This window comes from Anser cygnoides, chromosome 8 (genome assembly GCF_040182565.1).
Source record: "Anser cygnoides isolate HZ-2024a breed goose chromosome 8, Taihu_goose_T2T_genome, whole genome shotgun sequence".
Lineage (NCBI taxonomy): Eukaryota > Metazoa > Chordata > Aves > Anseriformes > Anatidae > Anser > Anser cygnoides.
Genome location: NC_089880.1, coordinates 3,291,251 through 3,309,321, shown reverse-complemented (window position 1 = coordinate 3,309,321; position 18,071 = coordinate 3,291,251). Strand labels below are relative to the sequence as shown.

The following is an 18,071-nucleotide window of genomic DNA, read 5'->3' as shown; positions in this document are numbered from 1 at the left end:
AGCTTTTCCTTAGTTACAAATTTATTCTTTGAAACAAAGAATCTTGCTTTTTTCCAGAGAGTGCAGCACATTGTCTGATAATCCACTTCCCCTAATATTCTTAATCCTACAACCCTCCAGCAAAAGTTATAATTGCTGATAGAAAGTGTAATTTAGGCTATGCATTTAATGTACTGGTAAGTCGGTGCTCAACGAGACATGAGGATTAGGAACCATTGGTATATAGGCAGTCTTTCCATGGGCATTGGTGTCCTGATGACTGTAACTACAGAAACATCTCTCAGAGAAGATTTTATATGTGTCCTTACTCTCAAGTTGCAGTTCTTTTCACTTTAGTATGAGTATTGTGTTGGGCAACCAACGCGGTGTATACTGCTTTTCATTTTGTAAAGCTGGGCACATCTAAATCATTGTAGTGGGGTTACAAAACAAGCATTTTAATTTCCATGGGCAAGGGCTATGCAGCAGATAGATTGCAGGGCCCTGAAAGATCTCCCTTTGGTTGAGTAAATTTTTGCTAGTTGCTACTGAGAATAATTTTTAAATTGCATGTATGCCTTTCCCCAGATTAAAATCATGCTTTTTCCCACAAAAATAAAATTAATTTTCTTAAGGCCATTGATTTATGTGGGTATCCAGATAGGCACAAATAGGATCCTTCCTGAAGCACCTTGCATTCATTTATGATTTCAGCTTTTTTTCTACAAGAATCTTAGTCAATAGACACTAATCAAAAAAGCAGTAGCTTCAACTATACCTTGAAAAACAGCTTAGAGTCATTCATAAATGTTTCTCTAACAGAAATGTGGATTTATGTCTTCAATAGTTATCAGGAAGAATTTTAGTAGAAAAAGAAAGCTTCTATAAGATGATGATAAATAATGTTAAAGTAGAATATATAATATAAAATCAAAACAGCTCATAATTCTTTTGCTTACCATTTGGGCATATCAGTAAAAATATTTCAAAGGAAGTCTGACAAATTAATGGAAAAAAATTAATTCATCATAAAAACTCTTACAGGTATCTCAGAGGAATAATAGTTGTTTATCCCCTTGCTATGATAAGAATATTAGAAACTGTGAAGTCAAAGGCTGATTGCCTAATAGGATGGCATTTTGAGAGCTATTTTATTTAGAGATCCTATGCAGTTTAGAACCAAAGCTGAAATAAGTTTCTGTCTTCTGGGGAAGCAAGATGGCATTCTGCTAAATGCTAGAATTTTATCATTTGAAGGTGAAAAAAAAAACAAAAAGAAAGCAGCCAGCAAGACCTAAGAATATAAAAGCATTTGAGATCTCAGAAGGAGTTTAAATCAATGCACTGCCACAGTTACAGCACAGATGAAAGAGCCTGCTGTCTCAATTGCCAGGAAACTACTTAGAAACTCTCACTTTGATATTTTTTTTTTTGGTAGCCCGTTACATTACCACTAAATGCTATATATGGGGACATCACTGCTTTGATGTTGTACAGCTGCAACAAATGGAAACTAATATGGTAGAACAGTCAAGCTATGTGATTTGCGTTTGTATATACAAATATATACCCATCAATCTTACTTCTAGACTGTGTATCACTGCCACTCATCTGCCTCCTTACTGTTACTTCCATTTTCATAAAGACAATTATTTTGCACTCATATTCTGAAGAGAACAACATATATTTCGGAGGGTGTAAAAATGAAATTTTTATCCAAACTATTGTCTCTAACACCACTTACCTCAAATTCATTGCTGGCAAAGTTGTTTAATAGTGATTTGAAACAGACATCCCTCATTGGAAAAGGCAAGGACAGCATTGAACAGGAATTGCTTCAGTGGGTGATCTGGCTGGAAATGCCTCAGCCACTTTGTCCAGGGCTCTGCATGAATGGCATAGGTCTTGCATGCAGTCCCCCGGGATACTCCAGAGTTTGGGCAGGATGATAATGCAGTGTGGGGATATTTTCCCTGTTGATGCTAGAACCACAGGTTATGGGCAATACCCTAAAGTTATTACAGAGATCTCTCAGTGAACAGTGAAGGGGATCAGTCCCAGGAAAGACTTCAGAAATTGCCTTCTCTTTTTTTGTGTAATGATTCTGCTAACAGCAAAGGCATTTACAATGTTTTGTACCTGACGTAGTAGTACCTGTCACTGATAATGAACTTCATAGCATGTAAATTAAAAGTTTCAGAGTGATGTGAATGATTAAAAACAATCATGTATCTTGTAAAATTCTTTTTACAAAATAATAATCTCTTGGCAATTTACTCTAGTCTCTCAAGTAAGATTTGTAATGGCTCTAGATCCTTTGACAAAGCTACACTGAGTATTTATGTTTATTTAGTAATAGAGCAGACAGGTCATTTGTTATGCAAGACATCAGCAGGGACCTTTGGATGCTAACCCCATCATTCCATTTTGCAGGGCAGTTTTACTTAGAGCCTTAAGCCCGTGATTCATTTCACATCCACATTCCCCAATGAGATCATTTGGTATACGTTTGATTTACCAGCAGCATAGCAGGCGTTGTGTCTTTTAGTATCTCATATGTGTCTGTATAGATTAGAATCGTAACCTATAGTTGCAATTTATACTGAACGGTTTTATACTTCAGAATATTAAGAGTACAATATTACTGATCATGTAATGCATGTTGGCTTGCTTGTCTCTTTCAGGATGCAAGGGGCACTCACTGGTATAGAAAGAGAAACGTGGATCTGGTGGATAGAAAGGGAGGTCAGATGTTAAAAGTTAACTTGTGAAATTGTGGTGGTTTTACTGCCAAGGCAGTAGCATAGTCAGACAATGCACTAAAACCAAGCTTGTGCAAAATTATCTTTCTGTGTATGAGTGCAATAAGAATAGTATATGTTGCCTTTGCAAACAGGAAAAAGTAGTGCCTTTTTTCTCTGTCCCAAATTCTATTCCAAGCTAGAGACAAACATAGGCAAGGAGGACAGCTGACAACTTCATTGTGATCTTGACTTCTGTGCGTGTCCCATAAATTGCTCACAGGGCCTCCCTCTCACCATCCAACGAAGAAAAAGCTACTTTCTACCTAAACATTTCAGGTGAAAGCCTGGATCAGTGCACCATTGAACGTTAATTTACTCATAAGAGTGAGTCACTTGGATTACGTAGAACCAAGGGATATTAAACAGATGGAATCTCTGCCACGCGAAGTCACAGCACCACTGCTTGCTAGGACCTGAGCTGATAAACCAAATGAGCAACAGATCCACACTTGCTGTTTCTTGTACTTGTCCGTAACCAGTTTCTGCTGGCCACAGGCTGCTGGTCTGGAACAATATGAACATTTGAATGTGCTCAGTTGTAGTTATATATTTGCTTAGGCTTTTACTTCAGGGTCTAAAGGGAAACAAATTTCATTGTGTTTGGTCCTGAAAGGAGTGGTGCTGAGGAGAGATGGGTGGACAGAGCTGGTCTCCAGCCAGGTTTGTGCTGCTGGGCCAGCCAGTGCACAAGGCTCCGACAACAGCTGTTCCAGTGGTACCGTGCTCCATTACCTCCTGTTGAGGTGGTTTTTAATAAGACATTAACTGAGAGGTGGCGCAATCAAAAGGCAGTTCCATTTTAAATATGGATATAGCTGGACTGCGTTTCCTGCTTTTCACACCTGTAAAATAAGATAGCAGCAGAAGGGAGAGTTTAGCGTTGAGCTTTGGAAGGGAGGGAAGCGTGCCTGCTCCCAGTTCAAGCAGCAGGACTGAAGCAATATGTGGAGACAGGTCGGCTCACTGCTGTGTTTTTTCCGGGAGTGAGAGTTTGAGTCACCTGGTCTACTGCCCTGCCACTTCTCTGGTGCTGAGAAGAGGGCAAGTGTCATTTAAACCAGTGATTCAGAGGCAGCCTGGTATGGTGCTAAAAACCTCTCTCTGTGGTGTAGAAATTGTCCTGGCTGATGGGGCACTGGGACCTTTTATCTCGACTTTGTTCAACCCCTTTTAAAAGGCAACAAAGCTTTCTGCATTGATTCACAGAAGATACTATAAGCCTAAAAGCCAAATATCCCCATCTGATGTACAGCTTAAGAAATTTTGAAGTTCGGAATGCTTTGGAATTTGCCAAAAACATGACAGAACTATTTCTGTTGGTTTTGTATGCATTAATGTGTGAAAGTCTCTTGTTCCAGGAAAGGCCCGTAAAAATAAGAACCTGCTTTTATCACAGTGAAATCAGTGAAAGGCATGTCTTTGGGTAATTATTTGCACCATTGGGCACCAGAGTCATAAGGCTGCTACAGAGGAGAAGGGTCATCTGAAACCACTAGCAAATTCAGTTTCTAAGTCTTCTCATTTCAGATAACGTTTTTCTTTAGTGCAGTGATTTACATTCTTTTTTAAAAAAACTGCATTTTGCCTTCAGTTCTGGAACCTACGTGGCTTCCCATGGAAGGCAAACAGTGCAATGCACGTAGAGTTAGGATTGATCCCTGAGTTGTGTGATATCATCTTCTGCACATTTTTATATTATTGCAGTTCATAACACTGCACCATAAGATGGAAAACAGTAAAAACCATTTTATTTATAAGGTTATTACAGGTATCCTCCAGTGTATCTTGCGTATACATCCTGTCAAAATATTTCAGGATTTTGACAACAGTGCCTGAACTTGTTTCAAGTGACATGACATGGCTTTTAACTGTTGTTTGTGGGTTTTTTGTTGCGTTTTTTTTTTTTTTTTTACAATTTTACTATTTTCAAGAATAGCTAATAAAAGTCTTACCTGTGCACTAAAATAATAGAGAATTCCGTGTTGAACAAAAACCCTTAAATAAGCACCAGTTGAGTTTTGCAGTTAAATAGCCTATACTGGAAATTATTGATAGTCTCCATAATTACTCCTGGGTTAAAAAAAAAAAAAAAAAAAAAAACTTGAAGTCTGTAGAATGAATAACAGGCCTAATTAATGCCCACATTATTTCTGCAGAGAAACAGATTTTGTGTAATCTAAATGCACTACATAGAATATGTTCTTATGTTTAGGTTATAGTTTGTCCTTATTTTTTCCTTGTGTGGCTATAGTGTATGGTATTTTACAGTGTGAAGTATGCCTTTCTTTAAAATTGCAAGTTGTATTATCATTTCTGAAATGTGAAAAACAGTTATATATTTCCTGTATTTTCAAATGTTGATGCCAATTGTGATCTGAGGTATATTTTCTTATTGAAAGAGTGTTTATGTGTTTGTGCATGTTCACACCTTCATGTTCTAAGGTAGGTAGCTATTTCATTGTTGTGCTTATTACATGTGTATGTAAACGTAGGTATTATCAGCAGAACTGGTTTTAGTTTTTAGCATAAAAGCTGAATCAGAAGCTGAAAACACTGACACATCTGGAATTTATGAGCATTTCCAGGGAATGACAGTTAATGGTAGTCAAGTGACCCTGTCTCTCTTCAGTGGTGGATTAGGGTTTAGCTCATGAAAATGTGTTCAAAGAAAAGTCAGGGATATTTTACTCACTTGTTGTCAGTTTAGTAGGGTATCTCTGTGGGTTTAAATCTGAGCTGATATCCACAAGGTAGTCTAGAAAAATCCATTTAAATAATCAGACTATTCTCTGCTATTGGTAGTTCTGTGCCTACAGATCAGGGATCATTTCTTTGCATGTTTATAAAGATATATTGCTCTCCGTGTTTTTAAAGCACCTAAAATAAAGTCGCCTGGCCTCCGAGTACCGTTGAGTGGCAAATATTAATTAGCAGAAGGGGAGCATTGTTCTGCTCCATGCCTGGCAATGGTTGCCCATACTAGTATCTGCTTAGTGTATCTGCTTATGGTTGCCCATACTAGGTCTGTTTAGCGGATACTGTGTGCTGAGACACCTTCACTGGAGCCAAATTCTTCTCAGGAGTATCCAGGGAAAGGATAAGCAGCAATAGACATAAATTGGAAAACAGGAAATTCCATTTAAATATAAGAAAAAGCTGTAAGGGTGATTGAACACTAGACCAAATTCCCCTGAGAGGTTGTGGAGTCTCTATCTTTGGAGATATTCAAAACCCAACTGGATACAGTCCTGGGTAGCCTTCTCTAGTTGACCCTTCTCTGAGCTGGGAGGTTGGACTTCACAATCTCTAAAGAAGCCTTGTAACCTCAGCAAGTCTGTAGTTCTCTGATTTGTTTGACTGGGGCATAAATGGCTATGTCTGTGCTTCCCAAACAGGGCAGGCTGGGAAATACCCAGTGTCTGCAGGCAAAGGCCTGCATGCTCAGCAGCAGAGTCCTGAAAGATGCACAGTGGGGCTGGGTGTGCAGGCTTGCTTCTGAAAAGCCTTCAGATCTGGTCTAAGGGCTGCCATTAGAAAACCTGGTATAACCAATGTTACTGAGTCCTTTTTTTCCTGAACTGCACTGGTGGCTGTCATGACATAAGATCGAGCAGCCAATTAACATCCTGAATTCCTATAGTTCTTTGTCAGTGAAGTTTCAGTTAGGGTCATCTGATAATCAGTAAGTCCAAAAAGCTTGCTAACTTCTTGTGCTCCTCTGCCAGGATGTTGCTGATAACTGTATTTACGTTTCACAGGTGTGCAGTGCAATCCAGAATCAAGATTTCACTGTTATTGATGACTACTGCACTGGACTGCGAGCTCTTCTTTACCTGAAAAGCATTGAGGAACTCAAAGACTGGAATGGACAGAGTCCTGCAACCATGCGCCATCAGAAAGGAAAACCAATACCTAGAATTGCTGATCTGACAGGAAAGGTATGTTGTTTCATTGCCATTCCTCTATAACGTTATGTCTATGCAATTCTATCTTCGTTGTATGATAACTACCTTGGTTAACCACTGCTGCTGTCACAACTAGTCACCAAGTCTTTTTTTTTTCCTGCAGGGTATTAGCAAATATCTGAGGGCAGCTTGAGCAGACAAACTTGAAATGACTTGATATGCAATAACCTTTTTATTGTAAATATGATGTCTCCACTTTGTTTATAACAGCATGTCTTTTTTTTAAAGTGTAGGATGTAAAATTGCAATTGCATTGGAACTGCTTGTTTTAATGCAACAACTCAATTCAGATTGATACTAGTACTGTGCCAGAAGTGCCAGGGTGTTCCGCCCATAGTGCAACATTCAGGAGATATGAAAGCCATCTAGCACTGGACTTGACCAGCTGAGACAGCTTGTGTCACAACCACGCTGCTGGTTGGAATGCTAGAGCAGATAGCAGTGGTTCTACTGCCATCGTACCTGAGTATCTCATGGTCTTTCACGTGTACCGATTCCCATACCCTATGCAAGGGAAAGTTCCAGGTGAGGAACAGCAACACTGAATAATAAATTCCACAAGGTCATTTAAACCTAGAAAGTGTGGTGGAATAGGAATGTAAACTACGGTCTCTCTGAAATCCTGACCTCTGGACTGTCTCTCCTCTCTGCTCTAGTAGTTCCCTACTACAAAAACGTCTTTGGAGATTTTTCCAGATGCAGTAGATTGCAGCTGCCCCAATACTGCACACCCCTACACTAGGACACCTGCTGATCCATGCTGAGAAGCAGGGAGGTGTAACTGGCTTCCTACTGATGCCCTGCTGCCTACTGCTCTCAGCAAAATACCTGCACAGCAGGGAGGCAGAGCTTTTGTTTCTGGTTACTAGAGGGGATCACTTTGAAGACTGATTTCAGTTATACTTCGTGCCTATTGATTATCCTTCTGAAAATCTGATACAACACTGTTGAAAATGTTGTAAAAAGTAAAGAATTACAAAAGAATAGGATTTGGAGTGTCAAACACCTCCAAATCTCTGCTTATCATTGCTGATGACTGGAGTTGGATTTAGAAGGAGATTAGAGATTCCTGTATTATTGTTCTCTGTGGAGCTCTGAAAATTATAACATTACCTTTCAGGAGAAAAGACAATCCCATTCCTAAAGCTCTAAATAATACACTGCTTAAAAATAAAACAAGATATAAGCAGTTTCATTTTCATCTACTTATGTTAAGCAGTTAAACCAGTCTCAAAGGGTTGTATTCAAACTTCCTGTCTTTAACACCTGTGGAAACGTACACAGCATTTTCAATTCACGTGACAGAGATTTTTTGCAATTCTTCTTTAAAGCTGCATTCAGTGTTCTTTGTATTATCTTTTTATTTTACTAAACAGACAACCATTGTCAAAGATGTTTCTCATGTCCTTTTGATTGAGAAAAAAAATTACAAGTCTTAGTCTTTTCCGCTTGTCACTACATCAATAATTAAATTTAAAAAGGTAGTGTGAAAAGATGCTTTAAGGGAACATTTAATAATTCAAAGGAATCTTAACTTGAAACAGGTCACATGAAAAAGAACGGAAAACAAAGCCCTATGTAATCATGTCTGGCTGGGTCTGTTAGACATTTAAAAGTAGCAAGACGTACAGAATATAAGTAATTGTGTATTTGATTGCCTTTAGCACAGAATTATATCATTGTATCAATGCTACTAAATAATAAAATATAAAGTTAACCAGGCTGCACCATTGATAAGGTAGTGATATGTTTTAGACCAAAGCTCAGGATGACTGTTCAGGAATGTACATTCAAGGGAAAAGGAAGAAAAATAATACAACATGGGTAAAGGGAAATACAATGATAAATGATCCTACTAGGAGCAATCAAATACAAAGGCTTGATAACATTAATATTTACAATACCATAATTAGCAAGACTGTGCCTCAGCAGTGTTATTAGTGTAACTAATTATGTTATCATAAACTATGTTAGCAATACTATAGGAATCAGTATTCTTACCTTTATAAATTATTATCAATATTGGATTTCCTGTACTTGTGCCTAGCAAATTCAGTTAAGTACTGCAGTTTCATCTAGATTTAAACACAAGTATCTAGCATGCTTGGCAGCAAGTAATAACACACACTCTTGATTCTCTTTCTAAAATAAATTCACTGAAAAGGATGTCCTCACTCTTTATTTGGAAAAGAGGAGGTAGCCTACTGATGTGATGTGTATATTCTCATTGATAAAAGTAATTCATGTCCGTATCTTATACATAGACTAAAATGTGACAGCCAAAATCCTTCACTGCAATTTTTAAAACCTTCCAAGTTTTTTAAAAAAACTTCCTCATTACTGTAAGGTGAAATACAGTTTTTTCAGTAAGACCCCATGAGAAACTAAACAGCAAATACTGATGAAGTTTTGCATTTAAAAAAGTGAAGATGCTAATTTAAAAAAAATCTAATTTAGTTGCAGTAAATGTAAAAATAGAAGGGAATGATTCTCAATTTGGTAAGTGACAGAATTCCTGTTGATTTTCATGTGGAAACATGGGGATAATTCAGGCAATTGATAATTTAATGAGAAGGAACTGCAGGACAAGAATAATTTTCAAAAGTATCAAGAACTACTTGCCTTCTGATGGTATGCAATTCATTAAGCCTTTCCTAGTCCTTAATATATTACAGAATTAGGACTGGTCCTATTCCTAGTTAAATATGTTTGTAATGTTTGTTATGTTATCTATTTTGATTCACAATGCAGTATTGAAAGTTAATGTCCATATTTTTATATAGCAGTGCACTAGCCTTTTGATAATTCATTTCCCATCCTGGGATCAGTATCAAATAGATGCTGAGTGCACTGTTGCCACAAGAGTGACACAGTAGAGTTTTGTCATGAAATATTGTAGTATATGATGACCAGAGTCAACTAGAAGATAAATTCTTACTTCTAAACTGTTCACCTGACATCGAACTGAAGCTGTCTTGCCATGCAGACACCAGAGAAATGACAAACTGAACAGTTATCACTGTCAGTTGTTACATTTACCACAACAATTTCCTTCCTAAACACAAACAATACTAAAAATACTGTGCCAAATAGTGTGATGTGCTAAGCAGTCTATGAATAGGCATACCTACTTTTGGCTGAAAAGGAGAATCATTTTGATCAGTTCCTGTTCGTATATCTACATTAATACAATCAATATTTTCATCCAGTAACTTCTAGTCCTTAACGAATGAGAAGAATCATAGTATTAGAAAATATCTTGGAAACTCAAGTGCTGTTTTTATGTTTTTCACTGTTTCATAATGTGTTTGTTGGTGTATAGACCCTAAATTTATCATCTTTGAGGCAGCTGGTACATATTTTCTAATAGTCTTTTCTATAATGCTAGCTTTTTCCCTGTTTGCTAATATAGTGGTTGCTGCTGCAGTCAGTACTTGCCATTGTCCCAGGATGTGACTTGTAATGCTATACTACCTGTAATATCAGTGAGATTCCCACTTAGAAATGCTAACCTCAGTCATGGCTTCTAGTCACTGGGTGATTCTGTTTTCCTTAGTTCCACCAATTTTATTCATTCTTTACTAGGGTTGTAGCCTTTCTCCATAACCACTCCGAAGACAGTCCTTACATAGATGCTGCATCAGACTCACAAAGGTGGACAGAGCCAGTCTTCAGGGCTTTCTTTCTCATTGCTTTTCTGATAGCTTATTTAGATTTATTTTTTTCTGTGGGAGGAACTGAATTTTGAAACTTTGACACAGATGACTGTTATTAATACCACCTCTGAATCACCTTTCTATTAAATGCACGAAATAAACCTTGTCAGCTTGTCTCAGCTATAATCTCAGTTTGCAAATCTAGGCACTGAGGTGAGAGAGTGGCAAGGTAATGATGACACCACACTGCTTTCTCACTGAACACCCTCAAGGAAGAACTTTTGTAAACGGACACTTACCTCAGCATGAATGTAGACTGAGATCAAGTACATGATGCAACGAGGCGGACAGTTAAGATGTACGGCATGCTCTTACAACCCAAAATTATTAGGGTGGCTGCATAAGAGAGAGGGAGAGCGCAGTTAGTATCCTTATAATCCCAAATTAACTGAATTGTGTTTTAGAATCATGTTTCTGAGTTTCTTGGGAAGATATATCAACAGGAGTGATAAAGATAACTGTGTTCTCACCAGGCGTCCAGACAAGGTACAGTATTCCCCAGAGGTGCAATTTGATCTCCCCTGCATAGTCACTCTCTCACCTTGTTTGTTTATTACAGGAATCTTTTATTAGTTGCTCACAGATCTTACTCCAGGGAGCTGAAGTGATTATGTCCAAGAAATACACTGGTGTCAGCTGATGGTAACAGAAGTGGTATAGTGTGTTTCTGTATAAACTTCCACCTAATGTCAGCTATAAAAATCATACTTAACATAGTGGCCTCTATACATGCCAGGTAGTTAAACATTAGAAATATGGCAACTTATGGGTTTATAAGAAGAGGTAAATATGCATAGATACTTAATAGATCACTTCCAGCACCAGAAGTTTTGGAAAAAAAAATAGACATTTGTTTCATCATGCCTAGAGGCTAAAAAAATATATAATAATAATAATAAAGTAATAATTTAGGTGTCTGGATTTCAGAAATATCCAAAACCTGAAGCAAACTCTTTTTCATAGTGAATCCACATCAACTGTTAGGATGGTGCTGTAATGAAAATCTTGCAGCCGTATCTGATAAACACACATCAATAGACAGTTTCTCCAGCAAAGAGAACGATCCTGAACATGCGCTATCCTGTGTATGAACTTCATTGAAAATTCTCCGTACTGAAATTTAGCAAATTTAGCAAAGTGCTGATTTTGTTCTCGAATGCATGGACTTCCTGTTAAGACTAAAATGTGCACTCACTTTGAGTATTTATGGGTACTAGAAGCTGATTCTTCTGAGTAGTACCAACCTGCTACATTCTAACTTGATTGTAGTCAAATCTAAATGGCGTTTTATATGGCAGAGAAAAAAATATCTTGCAAAACCTTGAAGATTTCATATGAAATACTAAATTAGCTCTGCTATCAAATGAATAAAATGTGAACCATCAGCTGTGTAAGTACACTGATGCCATGCATGCACCACATTTTGGCTGCTTTCAGATTCTTCAAGGCCTATGACTACCTTCACCGAGCAGAGGTTTTCACCCCTCATGTTTGGAAGTGCTCCTTGTGGACTGCTGTTTGGGAAGGCAAGGCTTTCCAGTATGGTAAAGAACTGTCCTCATTTCCAGCACTGTGCATTTGCTAGAAATGCAGAAATGTCATCAAATGGTGGTTTAGAGATCACATTAAAAATGATCATTAGTGAAGAAATCTTTCTTCCCTTACTCCCATTGCCAATTCTGAAAAAGAGTAAGAGAGGGAAAAAAAAGATGGATTTTACGTGAATCTCCCAGTGTTTGCAAGCCAAAAGCAATCTCTGGCCCAAACAATATGTGAATAAAGAACCTCTCTAACGTTATTTTTTTTCTTAACGGGTCTATTATGGAAGTTTATGTTGTGATTATCTACAGTGTTGTTTCTTAGGAAGACCACAGTTTGTTATATAAAATGTATCTTCCCTAACAGTGAAGCCATTTGCAGTAGAAACGGATAAAAGAAAAGGAACTAGGATTATTAAGGTGGATGCAAGTAGTTTAATCTTTGTGGGTTTTATATGTACTGTATGCTAAATTTGCTTTAAGCACTGAGTTTAAAGTTTGATATTCACAGCCAGTAAATGTGGCTATTAAGAAACAATGTATTCACATTAACTCCTTGGCTGTGGTGGTTTTAGTGTGTTCACTGCTGGCAACCGACATCAAGCCAGGAAAATCCAACTCTTGATGCAAAAGGATTTTTAAAAAAACAGGCACTGCCAAAAATACATAATTCTTTTTTTGTACTCTGCAGTTTGTTTTACTTAGGAAGACGGCCTGGTCATACCCTGAAGCATGCATTCATTACAGTGATCTTTGACTGGCAGATGCAGAGTAATAAGATGCATATTTTAGTGCTTATTATAATACCCTGTCCAAAAACAACTTGACAAATTTGTGATTTCGACAGTATCTCATTTTGCTGGCTGCAGTGCTCTGTGATTGCCTGGTCCACGTGGCTTCCAGATTATGCATACCACCAATACTGCTCATTAAAATGGCCACAGTTCACCAGTTTCGGTAGCTTGGAACGAACTTGGAATGAATTATTATACAACAAAGAGGCTGCTGTCATGCAGAACAAAAGACAAGCAAAAGAGAGCTTTGGCTTAATGAGGCTAAGTGAGTGTCTCCCCTGCATCACCAGCTACTTGACGGCCTTTGAGCATGGATTTTTTTCTCCACAGGCCAAAACCTTTGGTCTATTATTTTGTGTTTATGCACCTTGAGGCTAATATACATTTTAATATGCTGCACATGGAGAAAAAAATCAGCCATTAGATTAGAACATGTGCACTCCCTGTTAAGTTAATGACAGCCGAACATAGAGATAAATTTAGGTTTTCATATTTAATTATAGCACAGTGCAGTACGTTTAGCAAGGATAAATTGCACTATTATTATGCTTCATTTTTTTTGACATCTTTTCATATTAACCATGCGCACTTACCCCCACTTCCTCCCCAGTGTCACACATAATGTCTCTGTGCATCATCCTTCTCTAACACCATTAATTTTTTATTCCGTACTGTTGTGTATGTATTGTTGTATTTGTTACTTAGGGTTAGCGTGCTAGCTGGTTAAAAACTTCAAAACAGCCCGCATGTTAGGTGATCTACGTAAGCAATAGGGACAGAAAAGGCACAGAAGGAATTGGCTGACATGGCCAGACATGGCTTCTCACGTCTGCTGTCAGAGCAGGGCTTCCCTGCCCTTCCTCCTGGATGCTTTCAGTGCAGTGTGCCCTGTCTGTGGCTGCAGGGTGGGAGCCCCTTTCTCAACCAGCTAAATTAGAAAAGCCAGAGAAATAATGCATGAAAGTTTTAATTAGTTCTGCAGAATTATATAGTTGGATAGTATTAATATGGACAACAGTGAAGAATTAGCATTGTTTTTGTGTATAGGAACTAAAAGAGAGCTAAGGTTGCTAGGTGGCATGTGCATTTGTTGGGGCTTTGAACATGCATAGCCTCCGTTTCTCATAGCTGTCACTCCAAGAATGGCATCAGGATTTAGGCCAGACTTCAGCCTTGTAGAAGATGATACGAAAGTAGAGGTAAGATGGCGCACAGTTCAGCCTTTACGTGTCCTTATCAAGTTTTAATGGGAATGTTTGACAATTTCTGTGCTACCATGGATTTGGTGGTGATGTTGGATCATTTGTCACTACCTGAGAGATTTGATTTCAGCTCAGGGCTGAGCTATTCAGGTTGCTGTGGCTTGTGAAAAAATGTTTGCATGCTTCACAAAATTAAGGAAATACCGCTATTTTCCAAAGTGGATTAGAGCAGGTAATAACTCATAGGAAGAAGATTTTCCTACTCCTGCTGTGTGTATAAGCAAGTAGAAGATATTATGCTACAGGCTTCTTCCTAGATTATTCCTTATTGGATAGTTGTTTCGTGACAAAAGACACTGTGGCTTGATGACCAGAGGGTCATGACAGGAATAATAATCACCATATGAAAGGGTGTCTGGATCTTGGTGATAAAGCATTCCTCATTGCAATCAGTCAGCACTTGCTGGTGCAAGAATTTTCCTCAATGGCAGAGATCAGCTTTTTCATATTCATTGAAAGCAAATCAATCTCTCTCTCTCCCCTTCCCCCAGTCTCTTCCTCCAGCCTTGGGTTCAGTACCAGCTTTTACTGCCAGAGAGATTTTTCTTTGTCAGGTGAAACTACAGAGTTTGGGGATGTTTAGGACACTGCAGTACTCATGGAATTGGTATTAGTTGCAGAGCCTTTTTCTTTGTGTCGTCACTGGGTAAAGCCCTGGTCAGTAGTGACTGATATCTAATTGTCTAGAGTTCAAGCACTCAAATATCAGCAATTAATTTGTGCGTGCAAAACTGTTCTCCCTGATTTTTGCAGATTTTGATGCAATGGCATCTGTGAAAGCAAGGTTGTGCCTTTCAAAATGTAAGCTATAATTACTAGTCTGAGAACCTGATGATATGAAATTCTTTCTCTAGAATCTACCCCCGGTGAGACAAGTCATTTATTAACAATATTGTGTATTTCTAAGCAGTACTTCTAACCATCTTATTATTCATTAAGAACTGGTAAAATGCTCGATATTATCTGAGGTGTAGTCTTATGGAGATGCAGGTTATATCCTACAGATATCCAGGTGGCTTAGAAACATACATGCAATGAGAAATGTCTCTTCTGCAAATACAGGTAGCAATATATTACTAGCAAAAGCTGCTTTTGTGTCCTCATTTTGTTTATGATACTAGTCACAGATGTACTTACTGATGTGCATGTGAAGACTTGGGCTCTTAGCCTTTGAAGTAAACATTGTCCCTTAAACTTCTCAGCTGAGGAAGCTGTCTACCTAGATAGCAAGCTGCTCTGTGAGCCACAATGCTCGTGTAAGGAAAGCACAAAACAAATTCTGTACAATTGGCCATAGCAGACTAAATATTATTTTTCAGACTGTTTCCCAAGAACTGTTTTATTCTTGTGCTAGTTTTGAGAGGGATTTTGTGACTTCTCAGTTAATTTTCTTGACAACTCTTAGGTGACTTAGGAGCAGATTTGGCCCTTAAGTGCAGCCCCAGGTGTAGTGACATACACAGATGTACCAGAAATGTGGAACGAGTGATTTATGGGGAGAGGCTAAAGAAGCTAAACTTTAAAGTGTCCATATGTCCTTTCTAAATGACATGTAAACATAATAGGTGAAGAACTCAGTGGTCTACAAATATTTGAGGTTTGCAATCAATTGAGAGAGAGGAATTTTATGATGTAGAGTGAGAATTCAACCAAGACTGATGAGTTGAATTTGGAAAAAAAAAAAAAAAAAAAGAAAAAAGAAATGTTCAGGAAGAGGAGCAGAAAAATTATCCTGATTGGAAGGCAAGCCTTTTTGTAGAAATGATGGCAGTTTCATGCTGTGTTGCTGAGATTAAAGGAAGGGAGGACTTTTAAGACTTGAATGTGTGAAGTCTAGCAAAAGTCCCGCCAGGAGAAATTTCAGGTTGCCAGGAGTACGTGCTGGGCGCGTAGACCTTTCCTGTCTGATTTTCACATGCTAGTGTATAGCCCTTTCCAGCATTTCAGCCGTGCACTAAGGGCTAGCCTTGGAAGCCACTGCATCCTAGCATGTCTTTAGACAGTGGCTCAGTGTAAGCTGCTGGAGCCAACAGTATCTAACCATATACAATTGAGATGTCCTTCTGCTTAATTATTAAGACCATACTTAAGGATCATGATTATGTCCTTTCCCACTCATTTTATTTTCAATGCAAATAAAAAGCAGTGAAAATTTTCCTGTAATCATCTGTGTTTTTGATCCAACCACATGGATGCCTCAGCTCTGAAAGAGTACTTTCTGAGTTTTTATGGACAAATGGATTAGAAATGTCTTTCTCTTTCATTGCCCATTAGCCATACATTGGCACAGACAGGGCAACTGCCCCCCGTAACTGACAGGAGATGTTGGGCACCCCATTTCTACATGTACAGTTGAGAAAAGAGGTTTCTGCACTTGCTGACCTATCCATGCTGTACAGAATTCATTAAGGGCCTGGAACCGTGTTTGGGTTGTTCCAGGGAGCAATTACAGCCAGCCTGTAATCTGCAGCTCCGGAGCACGTTGGAGCTCTGTAATAGTTCGAAGGGGCCTGGCAAGAATTTTATTGATTTCTTGGGATCTCATTCAGGCTGATTGCGCTTGGGTACTCTGATGGTTGATGTTTAAGAACACCTACCCTAGCTATTATTAAGAAGGTGGGTCTAATCCTCATGTCGGTAAGACCTTGTTTGCCCTTCATTCAACTGAGCAGATAAGTTTTAATGAAATAGCTCCCTTTTATTTTTTATGCCACATCTCTGTTTTTGATTGCTACATTTGGAACTATCCAATGTAAGTCAATGCATAACCCATATCTTGGTCAGGATATATCATGTCATGTATTTGTTCCTTCATTAATCATTTTGTCCATTTCCAGTTTGACTGCTTGGAATAATTAATGCATTTGTTGCTATTACTGTGTAGTTTTTCTTCCAAGTTGCTGATTTATTTATACATACAAGCTATAAAATACTGTATTATTTTATACAGTATGCCTGGATTCATGAGAAACCCGGAAGCTTATCACTGAAATACTGCATGTGTTTTTGTTTTTTTTTACATCTTTCAAGACCAGACCTTGCAGTTGAGTTTAAAGTAGTTGAATTCTATAACCTATCTATTATAATTTTATTTATGTATATTACTTATCATTACATCATAGTACATTGCATACTAGATGCTAATCATTACTTAATATTTCCTGAAGAGTTGTGTTCGCATTTAAAATATTAAAGATATGCCAAAAGGCATTCTTTCAAATTCCAGACTAAAAATTTAATCCAGACTCACCAGCATTTTCTCACTGCCTTTACTGAGCCTTCTTTCAAATGCTGAGCACTCCTGACATTTTGGAGTGTCCATTTAAAAAATTTCCATTTGTAAATTGAAAACCAGAAAGCTCATCAAAAACCACAAAGCTCTATAAGCACAAATATATCTACATGTTCTCTTTTGCTCAAAATGTATCACTAAACTACAAACAACTCACATGTCATTAACATTAGCATAAATGACATTCTGAAGCCTCTAAACATACCTGTTATAGCAGGAGCACCAGGAATCCTTTGGCAACTGTAGCACGAATGTGGTTTTCATAATCAACATTTATAAAAGAGCATCCAGCAGGAGTGAGCATGGTCTTTAGGGGCTGCTGCTCAGGGTGGTAAACAGCAAATTTAATTAATGTCTCACGGTCCAGAATTCCCGGCTTTCTCTTCACAACAAAATCATAATCATTTATTTGATAGACTCCAGCCATTTTAATAGCAAGTTTGTCAAAGCTTGGTTTTTGACCTACAGTACTTGCTCTGTGGGTGGACGTCTATGCCTGCTGCTGGATTTTGGCCATAATTACCAGGATAAAGCAGATGGAGGAGAAGGTGTTTACATTTTTCCATAGGACTTAATTTATTTCTCTGTTGTTTATCACTGAGGTATTTTAGTCTACGGGGTGTGAATTGTTTGTAAAGTTATTTATAACAACATTGAGTGATGAACTTACAGTCTGAAAGGCTTGAAAGTCTGCCTCCATTTAGAAAACAAAACAAAACAA

At 38.1% G+C, this 18,071-nt stretch overlaps 1 protein-coding gene across 3 annotated transcripts in view; it reads left to right on the top strand.

The window, feature by feature from the left end:
- DPYD (dihydropyrimidine dehydrogenase) overlaps nucleotides 1–18,071 on the top strand; it is a 352,519-nt gene that overhangs the window by 300,371 nt on the left and 34,077 nt on the right. For all 3 annotated transcript variants that reach the window (XM_013186603.3, XM_048067133.2, XM_013186607.3), the window contains one exon: nucleotides 6,542–6,721. In XM_013186603.3, the coding sequence (XP_013042057.3) occupies nucleotides 6,542–6,721 (180 nt within the window). The remainder of the gene's footprint in view (nucleotides 1–6,541; nucleotides 6,722–18,071) is intronic.